The sequence below is a fragment of the Emydura macquarii genome, unplaced genomic scaffold (assembly GCF_026122565.2).
Source record: "Emydura macquarii macquarii isolate MOO-44397 ecotype Brisbane River unplaced genomic scaffold, CSIRO-AGI_Emac_v2 contig_2205, whole genome shotgun sequence".
Classification (NCBI taxonomy): domain Eukaryota; kingdom Metazoa; phylum Chordata; order Testudines; family Chelidae; genus Emydura; species Emydura macquarii.
This window is the reverse complement of record NW_027132342.1, coordinates 21,759,702-21,774,325: the sequence shown is the minus strand read 5'-3', so window position 1 is coordinate 21,774,325 and position 14,624 is coordinate 21,759,702. Positions and strand designations below refer to the sequence as shown.

General features: G+C 46.5%; 1 protein-coding gene across 1 annotated transcript in view; it reads left to right on the top strand.

The window, feature by feature from the left end:
* ERP27 (endoplasmic reticulum protein 27) overlaps positions 1-14,624 on the top strand; it is a 20,405-nt gene extending 5,781 nt beyond the window's left edge. Inside the window, exons 5-8 of the mRNA XM_067558959.1 lie at positions 1,754-1,870; positions 4,147-4,272; positions 12,471-12,668; positions 14,586-14,624. Of these exons, the coding sequence (XP_067415060.1) occupies positions 1,754-1,870; positions 4,147-4,272; positions 12,471-12,668; positions 14,586-14,624 (480 nt within the window). The remainder of the gene's footprint in view (positions 1-1,753; positions 1,871-4,146; positions 4,273-12,470; positions 12,669-14,585) is intronic.

Here is a 14,624-nt window from a genome sequence, read left to right as displayed (position 1 = left end):
ATTGGTGTGGATAGACTTTGAATCAACCCCATGGGCCTGTTTGATTTTCCTTGAACTGGTTTTGCATTGCACTAGTGAGACTCCACTGCTTCAGTGGAATTACCTTTGATTTACAACAGTGCAAGTGAGAGAAGAATCATGCCCCATGATTTCAGGAGCAGCTCTGTCAGTGGCTTAAAGGTGCATAGCAACACACTGGATCAAAATCACAGTGACAGTGACCATGGGCTGGAAAAAAGGGCTGGATGCCTGCACTCCTCTGGAAGAGATAACATGCACGGGGAGGTTGAGCAGACATGTTTAATCAAATATGGGACATGTTTGTGGACACAAGTTTCTTGAGCCTAACACAGCATGTTTGGAAAAGGCAAAATCTCAAAGGGATCAGCTAGCTCAGTAGTTCCCAACCTTTTTGGCTCGAGGGCCACAGATACCATTTTTACAACCCTGACGGTGGGCCACCAGTCTCCACCAGCAGCCGACCCTCCCCCCTCCCCACTGCAGCCAGATGGAAGGAGTTCAGTGAGGAGGCTGCCTCCCTCCTTGTTGATCTCCCCTCCTCCTGGCTGCATCAGGGAAACCGCACTCGTTCTGTAGCCCCGTCCGCTCCACGGGGGTCCCTAGAGAGTGGCTCCCTTCTGCAGCCAGGGGGACAGGAGATCAGTGCTCCCCTCCCTCTGGCTCCAGCAGGGACCCCAGTGCCTAGGGAGCCTGGCGGAGCGCTTTGACATGCTCCCTGCTACAGCCAGGGGAGGGGAGCGCTGATCTCCCATCTCCTTGGCTGCAGCAAAGAGCTTGCACCGTCTTTCAGCCCCACGGCAACGCACTCCGCCTTGGTCCTTAGGCAGCAGCTCCCTATGCAGCCAGCGGGAGGGGAGCCGCGGGCCACTTTGAAAGCACCTGCAGGCCACTTTTGGCCCCTGGGCCACAGGTTGGGAACCACTGAGCTATATTCTACTGTACTATAGAGCAACAGCCCAATCTTTTGATTTAGCATTTTGGATTTTTACATTTCCTGTAATGTAGCTGCCTGTGTAGCTGTTATACTTTGGGGTTTAGCTGCTTTTTAATGTTTTCCCTTTCTCCCTGTTTCCTGGGAAGAGAGCTAAAGAAACTCTCAATAAAACAGCTTCCAGATAGTGATAGGGGAGGGGGGGGGGAGAGGAGAGGGAAGGGAGGATGGGATAGGATTGTTCCCTAAAGATAGTCTTTGCAAGACCTAATTTTCTTTCAGCTGTACTGGAAAAATTCCTTTCTTTATTGGAGAACTTTCCTGTTTACAGTGTTTCCAGGAAATCCACACAGGCCTGTGCCAGTGTTTATTACTTTTTGAAATAATGAAATAAGCAGATGAACTTTTTTAAAGGCGAGGATGAGGGTGATGGAGGGAGTTGGGTTTGTTTAATACTGTCTACCCAGAAGCCCCAGCAGAGATTGTCAGATAATCCCCCCGGCTCCAGTGGAGTTTGAGTTAACGATATAGAGATATCTGGCATCCTTTAGTGCGTCCTGTTATTCCATGAGTTTGTCCTGTCTTGGGGAACTTGAGGAAGATACCGAGAGAAGAGCAAGATGGCCAGAGAAGCTCCAAGGCAGATTTATAGGCCCAAAGATCCTAAGAGTGTTTCAAGTGGTGAAAGTTATATTTGGGGGTGGTATGTGTGTGTGTCTGGCATGCCTCTGGACAGAGGGCAGGGAAGGGTTACTGCATGGAGAACAGACAGTGATTTTAAGCTTCTTTGCATCGTCATAGGTGGACAACAAACGTCAAGATTTAGAAATCACAGATGGCAAAGAAATTGATGCCACCAAGATGAGCCGTTTCATTCGGATCAATGAGCTCCGTCTGGTGACAGAGTACAACCCTGTGGTAACTAAGGATCCCTGTAACCTCCACCACCAGCCTTCTCTCACACACTGTCCAGTTCGCTGTTTTTTCAGTTGTTCACATTTTGGGGGATCTTTATAGGATCATGACTGGCAGTGACTGTTAGTGGGCAAACAGCACAGTGCAGTAAGGAGCCATGCAGGTGTCTCTGTGCACACACGTCCACCACTGCTTCTCATTCCTGACAGGCAATGTCCGCTTCGGTTCATAGGAACAAAGGGATCACCATACTGAATCAGACCTGTGGGTCATCTAAACCAGTCTCCTGTCTCCAAAAGTGGGCAGTAGCAGCTGCTTCAGAGAAGGTTCAAGAAACCCTGCAGAGGGCAGTTATGGGGTAGCCATCCCATAGGAGAAATTTCTTCTAACCCTGATCAATTAGTAGTTGCTTTAAGCCCTGAAGTATGAAGGCTTCTATCCCTTGTCAAAGATCCATGTACAATCTAACGTAGCTGTGGATGTTCTCCTTATCCATATAAATGTCCAATCCTCTTTTGAATCCTACTAAGCTATTGGCCTCAAAGGTATCTTGTGGCGATGAGTTCTACAGGCTAATTATGTATTATTACAGCTCTGCAGAAGCACTGCAGTCCTGACCTGCAGCCTTATTCCTTCGATTCAATCCCCAATCCCTCTTCCTGCCTCCCGCCCCTCAAACTATGTAGGCAGCCCATCTCAAGTCTAATTTGGAGTGCCCGTGTTGTTTCATTCATTAGACCACAGCACAGCTCTAGGAGTGCACCACAGTCCTGACTTGGCGAGCCTCCTGCTGCCCCAGTCCTGGGACCCACCCAGCTCTGCTAATATACCTGCCTTTCTTTCTTTTAATATTTATTCTAGGCTCACAAATGTATAAATAAATTAGTTTCTTCTAAAGACGTTATAGGCCAGAACAATATTAGGCCACAGGGTCAAAGCAAGCCCTGGCCAACGCCCTGCTTTTCATTCTTTGGGCCCTCACAGCTTCTCCCAAATGCCCGAATCCTGTCTTGCTCAACACCTCCTGCTTTCCCAGGCCTGTGCCCTCTCAAGCAGCACTTCCATTGTTCCTCAATCCAGACTCACCTCACCTCCTGCTTTTCCAGTCCTGTCCATTCCCACAAAGTCATACAACAACCCTCACACTTGACTTGTGGCCCCCTGCTGTTCCAGGCCTGACATCTCCCACCCCCATGCCCCGTCAGGCAGAGGTGTTATGGATGGATGAAAGTCTGCTAGAAATTAGGCTAAGAAGGTGAAACTCCTGATACTTAGGCTGTCGCACACTATCTGAGACCTGATGGAAGGCCGTGACAGAAATGCACTCCCTGACCCCTTCTTTATTAATCCTGGGATCCGCTCCCTCTTTCCTCTCCTTCACAGAAATGCTGGCAGGCATTTACACAGGCTGTCTCTGCGGTCTCTCGAGTGGCACATGGGAAGGCAGCAGGTCAGAGGCAGGCTGTCCAGACTTCTGTTTGGTTTGAGGGAGCGGCTGCTGCACTTCAGGAAGTGGGTGGGGGGAAAAGTCAGATGTCAATTTGCCCACCAACTGGAGACTGTGCAAAAACACCATTGGCAGTGCCAACTCAGGGTGTCTTCACAGAGGGCCAGTGTGTGCTGCCTGCTTTCTCCCTTCCCTGGGGGATGGCTGGTGCCCAACCCATTTCTTCCTGAAGAGCTACAAATGGAGACTTAACCCTCCACACTCCCACCTGTCCAGTTCACACTGTCATTTAGTCAACAGTTGCTATTTTAAGACCCATCCCCGCCACTCACAGCTAATGTTAAAGAAAGGAAGCTAATGGCTGAGAAGCCATCCTGGTTAATGCCATGAACTCCCCAAATTCCTTACTCCCATTCCTTCCAGATGCCAGTTCTCTGCAATCCCTAGTTCCCTGTGGTCCCAGGCACCCCAACAGCTAGCCCGCTGGCCTCCCAAGTCCAGATTCTTGCCCCTCTGGACTTCAGCTAGCTGTCCCCAGACTCTATCTCTCTGCCCACTCCTTGAACATCCTGTCTTCCCTACAAGCCTCAGTCCCAGAGCCTCCACCCCTGGCTCGGGTGTTCCCTCAAGCCATGACTTTAGGAGCCTCCAAAGACCCAGTTTCTATCAAAGACTTTGACTTCAAACTGAGAACATGGCCATGGTTGTGATTTGTAGAGAGAATTCAGCTGTGACATTGGGCGTTAGGACTCCAATAATGCAGCAGATTTAATAGTCCTAATTGCTGTGTCTCTCTATGTCTCTTTGTTGATGGCACGTTTGTCTTTGGCAGACTGCAATAGGTCTGTTCAACAGTACAGTCCAGACCCATCTCCTCCTGTTCACAGACAAGACCTCCCAGGAGCATATGGAGCGAGTGCGCAGGTACCGGGAGGCAGCGGATCTCTTTCGAGGAAAGGTGAGTCCAAAAGTAGGGGAGGAGAAGCCATAAGGGAGGATTATCTGAGCGGGAAGAACAGTGACTTTCCCCAGGGAGAGAGAGGAAATCACTCCACATGCCCAGGGAGAACAGAGGCAGGCGAGAGGGGAAGGGGAGCACCAGGAGAAGCAAGTGGAGGTAGATGATAGTCCAAGGGAAAAGGAGTTGATATGCTCACTTCTCTCCAGTTCATGATTTACAGGGAAGGTGCCCGATATATTCTGCTTCCCTAAAAGCTACCCTGTGGTTTCAGTTGGATATTGTGCTCTTCTTTGCTTCTTGTCCTAAAATGCTGGCATGTTTTTTTGTGAGATGATAAGCAGCTGTGTCTTTCTTTCCAGCAATGGTACGTTCCACTGGTGTGATAAATGATCTCTGTATATATAGCTGGAATTCCCTTTTGGATGCTGGAAAGTGCTATAGAAATACTGTAGCCAGATAGCATTAATGCCACAATGATTCTTTAGCCCTTATCATCCTCGTTAGTTCCCAGGTAAAAAAAGACCTGAGAATCTGCCTTTTGAAGGGATTTGCAGGTGGGTCCTCTTGGGGTGCTGAACAGTGGAGACTCCATAGACAGACTTCCCCTGCCTCCCCACTGCCAACTGCCCTCCTTGATCATGGACAAGCACTCCCCAGATAATCCACCTTCCCATGGTTGGTTCTCAGCCTGCATTTGGGTGGAACTGGAGTACATGGGGAAGGAACTAGTAGAAAGGAAATCCAGGCAGCAATAGGGAGTCCTGGGATCTGGCAGACAAGTCAGGGGAAGAAACTAACAGCAGTGAAGCCCTTTGTTAGTGGTTTTTATGGGAGGGTCCGGAAGCTGGAAAGAAGTGAGCCATTGCGTTAGAGCACAGGGATGGGTCAGCTGCTGGAAGAGGGCTGAGGCACCTATTAGTGGGGGAGAGGGAGGGTGGAAGAGCAAATATACTAACCCTCAGTGTTTTAAGGGTTACGGGCTAGTCATAACTGCATCCTTTGCAATCACTTTACATGGATCTCAAACTACCCCTCTCTCCACCAATTGCTTTTCACTGAATCTCCTCCTGTATGTCTACATCTGTTTGGCAGCAAGACACTCACTGAATACCACAGTATGGTAGGTGTGGTCTCACCAGTGCCCTATAACAAGAGACTATTACCTCTTTCCTCAATTATATGATGTCTCTTTATAGGCAGTTCCAAACTGCATAATCCTAACCCTGATCCCTGCAACATGCCCCAAGACATCTCTTCTAATTCAGTGCATTGCTGTTTATCCGCATTAGCCTTTGTATAGGGTCCCTCAGCCAGTTTTCCATTCATGTGGCCTGCCCAGCTCCAAGCTAAAATGAATTAACTTTCCAAGTAAGACTTCACAAGGCACTTTACCAAATGTTGTACTGAGATCCAGATAGTTTATAAATCATTAGCGAGCCACGTCCTGATGTCCTCACACAGTTTTTAGTTACTGTTTACTCAGGCAGGACTCCCATCAAAGTCAATGGGAGTTTACCTGAGTGAAAACAGAGTGAAGGCTTCAGGCTATGACCCATTATTTATTATTATTATTATTTTATTTTCTGTATGTAGTGCCAGAGATGTCCATGATTCTGCATAACACTAGGACTGTACCAGACAAATACCAAGTTCCCTGCCCCAAAGATGATGCTAGATGGTGACTTGGCCTATATGTCCACACAAGGGACTGAGAGGGAGTAAGAACCCCTGCTTATATCCATTCTGCCTCAGTCTTGGGTCTGGGCACAAAGGAATAAGCTGGGCTACTTGCCCACCTAATCTCTTCCCAGAGTAGATGAACAGGGTGGGGTGGCCTGGATGGAGCATGAACAGAGCCTTGGTTCCACTTCTTACCCATTGGCCAGACTAGCTGAGCCAGCATGAGGGAGGGGGCGTGTATGTGATTTACGATTGCCACAGGCCAGCAGTAAATAGCAAGCCCTGAGTAGCAAGCAGGGAGTAGGGAAGGAATTATGACTTGGAGGGGTCTCTGCCTCTCAGGGCCACCCCTGAGGTGTTGCAATTTATGTACCATCCCTTACTCAGGGCTGTGCCTGAAGTCGCAATGGCTTCCTAGCAGCACAAGTTGGAACAAAGCAAAACAAACAGAACAAGACCAAGGAACCAAAACAAACCTCAACAGAACAGAGACCAAGCCCAATTTAAGCAGAACAGTGAGTCAGCTTTCCAGCTGAAAGCCTCAAGAGCGAGGGAGCTTTGGACACGTTAGCTGGGAAGCTGTTCCACAACACATGGGGTGTGACAAAAAATGGCAGAAAAGGGGAATGAGCAAAGAATTAAAGTAACTTTAAATGAAGCTCAGGCAGAAGAGGGAGGAAGAAGGGGGTGTGGTAGTGGTATAGGGCGGGGCTGAAGTGGAAGAGGAAAAGCATAACCTTCATGTGGAAGTAAACAGGAACCCAAGAAAAGGTATCCAGAAGGTGGAGAGAGATGATAAGAATGGCTGAAAAAACTTGTTTGGCTGGCAGCATTTTGAATGGATTAGAGTGGGAAGAGATAGGAGGTCAAACAGAGGGAGGTTGCAGTAATCCATGAGTGCACTAACTAGGGCATAGGTGATTCAAAAGAGGAAGGGAGGAATTTTAGCAGGGTGCACATGAAGTCATGGCAGGTTTTGATGAGAGCCTGGCTAAGAGGGGAGGAGAGAGAAGAGTCTGTCCAGTCTACTTATCTCATTTATCTACCATTTTCTAACATGTCCATCACCATAGGACCTGGGCTGCTGAGGGGGACTGAAGATGACTCCAAGGCTGTGGGAAGGCTGCTGGTTATGTCAACAGTATTAAAGAAGTGAGGTGGAGGAGAAGGCTTGGGAGGCAGGATAGATGATCTCCATTACCTTGCACCTCATGTAGTCATTTATGCCTCCGGCAAAGTGAAAGTACAATAGATAAGGAGTGGCCAATGTGGCGTCATGAAAGACTGCTCGAAAGCCTGGAGTTAAATTAGTTTGGCTGGAAATGGAAAAAGAGGGCGCAAATCAAACAAAAATACACAGTCATGTAAGCGTGGGAGGGCAGCAAAAAATCCAAATTAATGTTAATCAGAAGGGTTAAGAGTAAGAAGGCTTTTACAAATGTATTAGGGAAAAATACTAGGGAGAAAGCAGTTCCATTTGGCCCTATTTTGGCCAAGCATCCTTATTCAGCAAAGCACGGAAGCACATGTTTAACTTTAATCACCTGCTTGAATCCCACTGACTTTGGTGTGACTTAAACACACACTTAATGTTCAGCATACATTTAAGGGCTTTATTGAACTAAGAGCTTCCAGAAAAGAGGGATGAAGTTAATCGTGACTCAGAAATAGCAGAAATACTGAACTTTCTTTTGAAAATCTGTCTTCTATGAAAATAATAGAGAAAGAAGTTTGAACAATTAATATGGAAAGAAGACTCAGTTTAAAAAAAACTCTTTTGATGGAGAACAGGTAATGGAATATTTGAAAATCTGAAGATATGCAACTCTGGTGCTGGGGGAAGAGATTTCCAGTGGGGTACTCTGTTACCTCTGGTCTGAATAAGCATCTTCATTCATGATCTGAAAGTAGAAATAAACAGCATATAATGAAATTCCCAAAGGATACTAAATTGGAAGAAGTGCAAACATTAGTCAGGACAGAGAGACCGGAAACATGGGCAGAAAATAATAAAAAATGTGATCCTAGTACATCTGGAGAAAAGTAATCCACAGCGTTTGTGGACAATGAGCGGGAAAAATCTGGAAAGCAATAATGCTGAAGGAGAAGTAGAGGTCCTAGCTGTCAGCAAATTAAACATGATTTTCCAGAATGGCTAGTAGAAACCTGGGTGCATATGGAAAGACATCATATAATGAAGCAGGGGAGCAATAATCCCTCTGCCCATGGAAGCCAATGGGACTATTTGTAGAGTAAGGTTCTTCTCAACATAAGCATGGCAGAATTGAGCCCTCTATGACTGGTGCCATGGAACCTGGAATTTAATGTTTATTTCTGGGCACCACATTACCAGGAGGAGAGACAAACGTAAGAGAATTCAGAGACAAGTAACAAAAATCAGGGATCTGGAGGACATGATCAATGAGGAAAGATTAAAAGAGCTAACCACATGTAAGTTAGCTCAGAGACGACAAAGATGGGGAAGGAATACACACTCATGATGACAGCATACAAATGTTTGAAATGTACAAACACAAGAGCATGTGAGGTAGAACAGTGCTATTATCCCCATTTTACAGATGGGGAGCTGAGGCACAAAGAGGCTAAGGCCCAGATCCTCAGAAGAATGTAGGCACCTAACTTCCACTACCTTTAAATATTTGGTGACTTGTCCAAAATCACACAGGAAACTTGTGTCAGAACAGGGAACTGAACTTGGGTCAGTCCTAGGTCAGTGCCCTAACCACTGGACCCTCCTTCCTCTTACAGCTAGGAATGTATTAAATTAATTTTGTGTTTATTCATCTCACAAATCGTCTGTGAATAGATTGCAAAATTCTTGGATTTATTTTTTATTCACAATTATCAGTGAATAATTCTTGGTTTGTGATAGGCGGCAAAGGATTTGTTGTAAATATTCACATTTTGCACTGCGGTGGTTAGTAATGTTAATAATTCAGTCAAAGAACCATCGTTGTCAAGGGTACCAGATTTCAGTCCCCCGTAGCACTGCATCAACACCTACAATTAGATGTCAACCCCATGTCAGTTTGGAAAAGCACTGTCAGAATGCCAAGCAGGCAATAGCAAAGGAATTGTCAGATTTTTCATCACCAAATCACGTGAACATAAATGTCTTGGAGGCAGAATGGTTTTGTTTCCATGTTAGGTGAATGTAGCATGCCATTTACAGCTGGAGAACAACTGCTGACATTCATAAAGAAATACTGTGTGGAGGCAGATGTACTCAAGAAGATGACGTGGAGCAACAAAAGCAGCTTTCACTGCAAGGGATAAACTTGGAGTGTGGTACGAAAATGATATGGTGGCTGTTGGTCACAATGTCCCTTTTGTTGTGTGCATGGATTAGAATACTGACATGGGGCATGAGACACTGCTGGTTATCCTTGTGGGATTCTTGTATGAAAATAAAGGCTGCAATGTCTCTCATTTCCTAGACATGCTACCGTGTATGTAAGGAACATGAAAGGGCACATCTGACTAGACTATTTAATGGAAACACTTCCGAAGTTTAGCATACCCCCATATACAACCCTTTTATCTTTCTTATCAAACTTGTTGGCTCTATGACTCAGACTGTGTTATTCACGGATAAAAAAAGCAAATCCAAGTATTGTAAACATGGGCTATGGATATCTCACTTGGCAGATAGATGCAGCAAAGCTTTTTCACTGTCTGTTGAAGAACTGATAACTGATTTTGGTCTGGTCATTTTACTCCAAATTACCAGAGACAACACAAGCTGAAAAAAATGTGCTTTTTTTGCCAATGAAATCCCACTCGGAATCATAAAACATGTTCCCATCAGGGAGCTGATAAAGTAATCAGTCAAACACTGGATAAGTGGTCTGCCCTCTTTTTCTATTTTCTTTCCTGAGAGAAAAGGCCAATAAAAGTGGAACTGATTTCTACCTTTGCAGGTCCATATTCAACTAATCTTCATCTTTCTCAACAATGCAGTGGATCCACTTCTGCATTTAATACCAAGCCTTCGAGTACAGATACCCAGCTGGTGACACTACATGGGCATATCCACAGGCTTCTTCAGCAGTATGCTGGAAAACTGAAACATGTTGCTACTCGACTGCATAATGTTCTTTAGGAGAATGATCTTTTGGTTTTGGATGACTCTGAGAACATATTTTCCCAGCAGTGATATCAAAGCTGGACATAATGTGCAGAAGCACTTGAAAGAGCATGAGGATAACATTTAGGGACTTCTAACTACATGGATTTTTCTGGACACAGTGACGTTTTAAATGGCTGCTTTGTGCAGATACTGAAGAATTTTTTCCTTGAGGATCACTTGTTGAAAAATGCAAGGACAGTTTCAGATCTAGTCTCATGCTTGATTTGTCACAGGCCCTGGTAACAGATCTGGCTTCATGCCTGGGTGTTTGTCTGTAATTTCTGAAAAGGACCATGACCTTAAATGACTTAACAACATATCAGTTTGAGGTCATTGACAAATTCACTGGACCAGTGAGTGGGTCCACATTCCTGTACAGCAAAACACTGGTGGGAACTGCTGAAGTAATTATGTACATCTGAAAGGCTGCCTTATTTCAAAAGACTTCTTGTGATTTTTTGACAGGGTAACAAGCCTTGTGGACGGGGGGAAGCAGTAGATGTGGTATATTTTGACTTTAGTAAGGCTTTTGGTACTGTCTCGCATGACCTTCTCATAAACAAACTAGGGAAATATAGTTTAGATGGAGCTACTACAAGGTGGGTGCACAACTGGTTGGAAAACCATTTCCAGAGAGTAGTTAGTAGTGGTTGACAGTCAATCTGGAAGGGCATATCTAGTAGGGTCCCGCAGGGATCAGCTGTGGGTCTGGTTCTGTTCAATAGCTTCATAAATTATTTGGATAATGGCATATAATTACACGTATAAAGTTTGCAGATGATACCATGCTGGCAAGGGTTACAAGTGCTTTGGAGGATAGGATTAAAATTCAAAATGATCTGGACAAACTGGAGAAATGGTCTAAAGTAAAAAGGATGAAATTCACTAAGGACAGATGCAAAGTACTGCACTTAGAAAGGAAAAATCAGTTGCATATATAAAAAATGGGAACTGACTGCTTAGCAAGGAGTACTGGGGAAAGGAATCAGGTGGGTTATAGTTTAGGGCCCTACCAAATTCATAGTCCATTCTGGTCAATTTCACAGTCATAAGATTTGAAAATTAGTCAATTTCACATTTTTAGTTGTTGTAACTGTCAGGTCCCTACACAAAAGGAGGTGGGGGGGGGGGGGAAAGGTGTTGCAAAACTGTTGCCAGGGGGTCGCTGGATTGCCATCCTCACTTCTGTGGCTCTGAAGGCAGCAGCTGAGGTACTTCCTGGAGCTTCAGGAGGTTCCCAAAGATGGAGGTGGGTCTGATCTCTCCCATGCTGCTGGGAGCACCCCAGCCAGGGGCTCCTAGCTGCTAGTCCCAACAGGCTGGGGAGAGATAGGACTTGCTCTTCCCCTGCATGGCTGCTCTCAGGGGGAGATCAGAAGACAGAGGTGTAAGGAGTTAAGTGTAAAAGACATGTTCTTCCCTTGCGATATAGGTTGGTCTCATTTGAACAAATAACATTTCTGTAGTTATTGCACGTGTGTAGAAACACACTGTAACAGATAGCAAAGCTGCTTCATTTGATTCACAGTATGAGAAAACAACCTTAAAACATTTAATAATTAATAATAAAAATGTAATGTGTGAGCTATGGTGCAGCATTCAACAAAACACAGGCATTATATATTTTGGCCATCTGCCACAAATGGTGATGGCTTGGGTCACACAGACAGTTTTAAAGGTTAAGAGGTATTCAGGGAATGGAAACATAATATGTGACTTGCATACGGGAACTAACCAACACAGTGTTAATTTTGAGTTTGATTATCGACTAGGGCTGACAAACTGGTATTGACTTCAATGAGCTGTGCTAATTTACACTGGCTGAGGATTTGGCTCACACTTTGAAATTAGCTTTTGAGTGACTATTTGAGCTAAAAAGGAACTTTTCAAGAGAAATCAGGCTGGCAAAGTTTGAATGCTCACACCTTTTTAGAAAGCAAACATGAAAACACCAAGGACAAAGAGGACTTATTATGTGTAGCATAATAGACATGTGACTGGGTTTAAGTGCCACAAATCTGGTGTAGAGAATAGACTGTATGCTAGCTGCAGGATTGTCTTGAAGTTGTAGTGCTGCCATCAGTTTGCTCCATACAGGGCTGGATAAAAGGGCAAGAAGATGGTTGTTGTTTCTGAGGCAATTGGAGAAGCTGCATTCTCTGTCAGGCTGCCAGTCCCTGAGACACAGACAGGATTGTAGTAGCACTCTCAAACCCAGGAGGGGCAAGAATATGGCCATAGAGGTCTAGCAGCATCTGCAGTTCATTACTGTGGTATTATACTAAAGTCTTTGTGTGATCATGTGTGTCTGCTGTCTCTCAGGGTCTCTATTTCGCCCTCCCTCTCTCTACTGTCTCCAATGCAGATTCTTTTTATCCTGGTGGACAGCAAGGTGAAGGGCAATGAACGTGTGATATCGTTCTTCAACCTGAAGAAGTCCCAGCTGCCAGCTCTGGCTATATTCCACACCCCAGATGAGGAGCAGGATGTGCTGCCCCTGGGTGAGGTCTCAGTGGAGCGTGTGCGGGACTTCTGCAATAGCTTCTTAGAGAGAAAGCAAATGGTGAGTGCACAGTAGGGGAGAGCATTGTTGCTCACATGCTTCTGAGTAGGACAATCTTAGCTCTTAAGCTTTCCTGTCCTCAGTCATTTATTCCACCATTCTTGGGCAACAGGTCTCAGGGATAGTACAGCTAACTGGGTGTGGAGAGCCCGTCTGCCCCCAGCTTTTATGTTTTAGCCTAGATGTAAGCTGGGGAATGGTCCCACTATTGTGGGGAACTATCCTGGCCCATACACTACCCCAGTGGAGTTGGCTAGCAAAAGGATCTGAGCCCTTGCCCCCACTCCCTTTACCCAGAGGCCTGACTGGGAGGGGAACCCACTCTCTTGTGTGGCGGTGTCCCCGTAACCCCAACAAGGCTGGGCCCAGGATTCCTGGGAGGCTCAACCCCCAATCTTGTCATGGTCACTAGGATAGGGGCATGGGTGTCCCCACTCCGGGGGGCTGTCACTGGATGCTTCCCTGACCCACTGATCAATGCGTACAGTTCAAAGCAGATACAATGTAATAAACAATCAATTTAAAAAAAATAAAGAAAAGAGGAGAAATGTTAAAAGAAAACACCTAAGGCTGCCCCCTGAGACAGAGGTACCACACACAGCATCTCTGGGGTATAAGGGTCATTCACAGTCTGTTTCCCACATTGCAGGTGTCCTGCCTGGCTGCGCTGCAGGGATGCAGAGTCAGACACATGCTCTGGTAGTGGCCACCCACCCCCAGGCTCTAGGGGCCCTTCTCCCCATGTCTGTCCCCCAATGTCTGGGTCACGATCCCTTCCAAGCCCTCTTGGCTGGTGGCATCTACCTGCAGTGAGGGTCTCCCTCGCACTCCCTAGCTGCTCACTGCACCCAGATCCAGACGGCTCCAGCCCCACTCTGCATCAGTGTGGCTTGGCTCGGCTTTGCTCAGCTCTCTGGGACACTCCTCGGGCCCCTCTAGTTCTGCTGCTGTGGGTCAGCTCAGCTCGGCTCTCTGAACTTCTTCTCTGCACCTGGCTCTAGCCCCAGCCCCAGCCCCACCTCCGCTCAGCTCTCTGGCTGCTCCTCTGGTCCTGCTGCTGCGGCCCTGCTCAGCTCAGCTCCCTGGCCTGGGCTTCTTCTCTCATCTCCAGCCACTGGCTGCTTTGTCTTTAGCTCAGCCTGCTCTCTGCCCCAGCAGGCATAGCTCTCACGGAGGACAGGACCCCCCCACCCTCCTGGCTCCCTCATTGGCCTGCCCGCTCGGTCAATCAGGCTGACCTGTGTTGGCCTCTCTCCAGTGGCCCTGGAGGCTGTGTCTGTTTCAGGGTCCTGCTTCCTGATGAGCTGCCAACCAAAAAGATCCATTAAGTTTCAGTAAGGGGCTAATAGACCCTTTTCATAGAGCAGGAAGGTGTTGTGTTCCCTGGCTTCAGGACTGGTGTGAGAGTCTCGTTTAATGAAGCCATTTCCATTCCTGAGAGCAGTGCCCGGAGAGATGGAGATTAGGGCTGCATCAAAATGCAGGGATAAGGAGCAGGATTGAATGTGTATGGACCCTGAATATAGCTGTAAGGGTGTCAGGGAGACAGATGGTGGTTTTAGAATGTAAATTCACCAAGAGCCTTTCAGATCAGAGTACTTAAAGTTGGGCCAAATCTACTTGAGATTAATCACCACCCCTCTGCTGAGGGAGGGGAAATTTATCCTCCATTTTCATTCAGTCCTGGGCTTCTGATTGCTTTTATAATGGCTCAGCTTGTACTAAGAGCCCTTGTGTGCCAGAGACCCCATGGCATGTGATGGCCCCTGAAAGTAACTTAGGGGCAATTGAAATGGGACGGGGCAATTAGGCAACACAGGCTGTTGAAGCAGGAATTTAAATATTCTTCCCCCTTAATCTTCTTGTTGAAAACCATGATGGTATCAACACAGCTTTCTTTCCCCTACTGTATTTTAGAAAGAAGATCCCAGACCAGAGGAGAAGATGGAGCTCTGA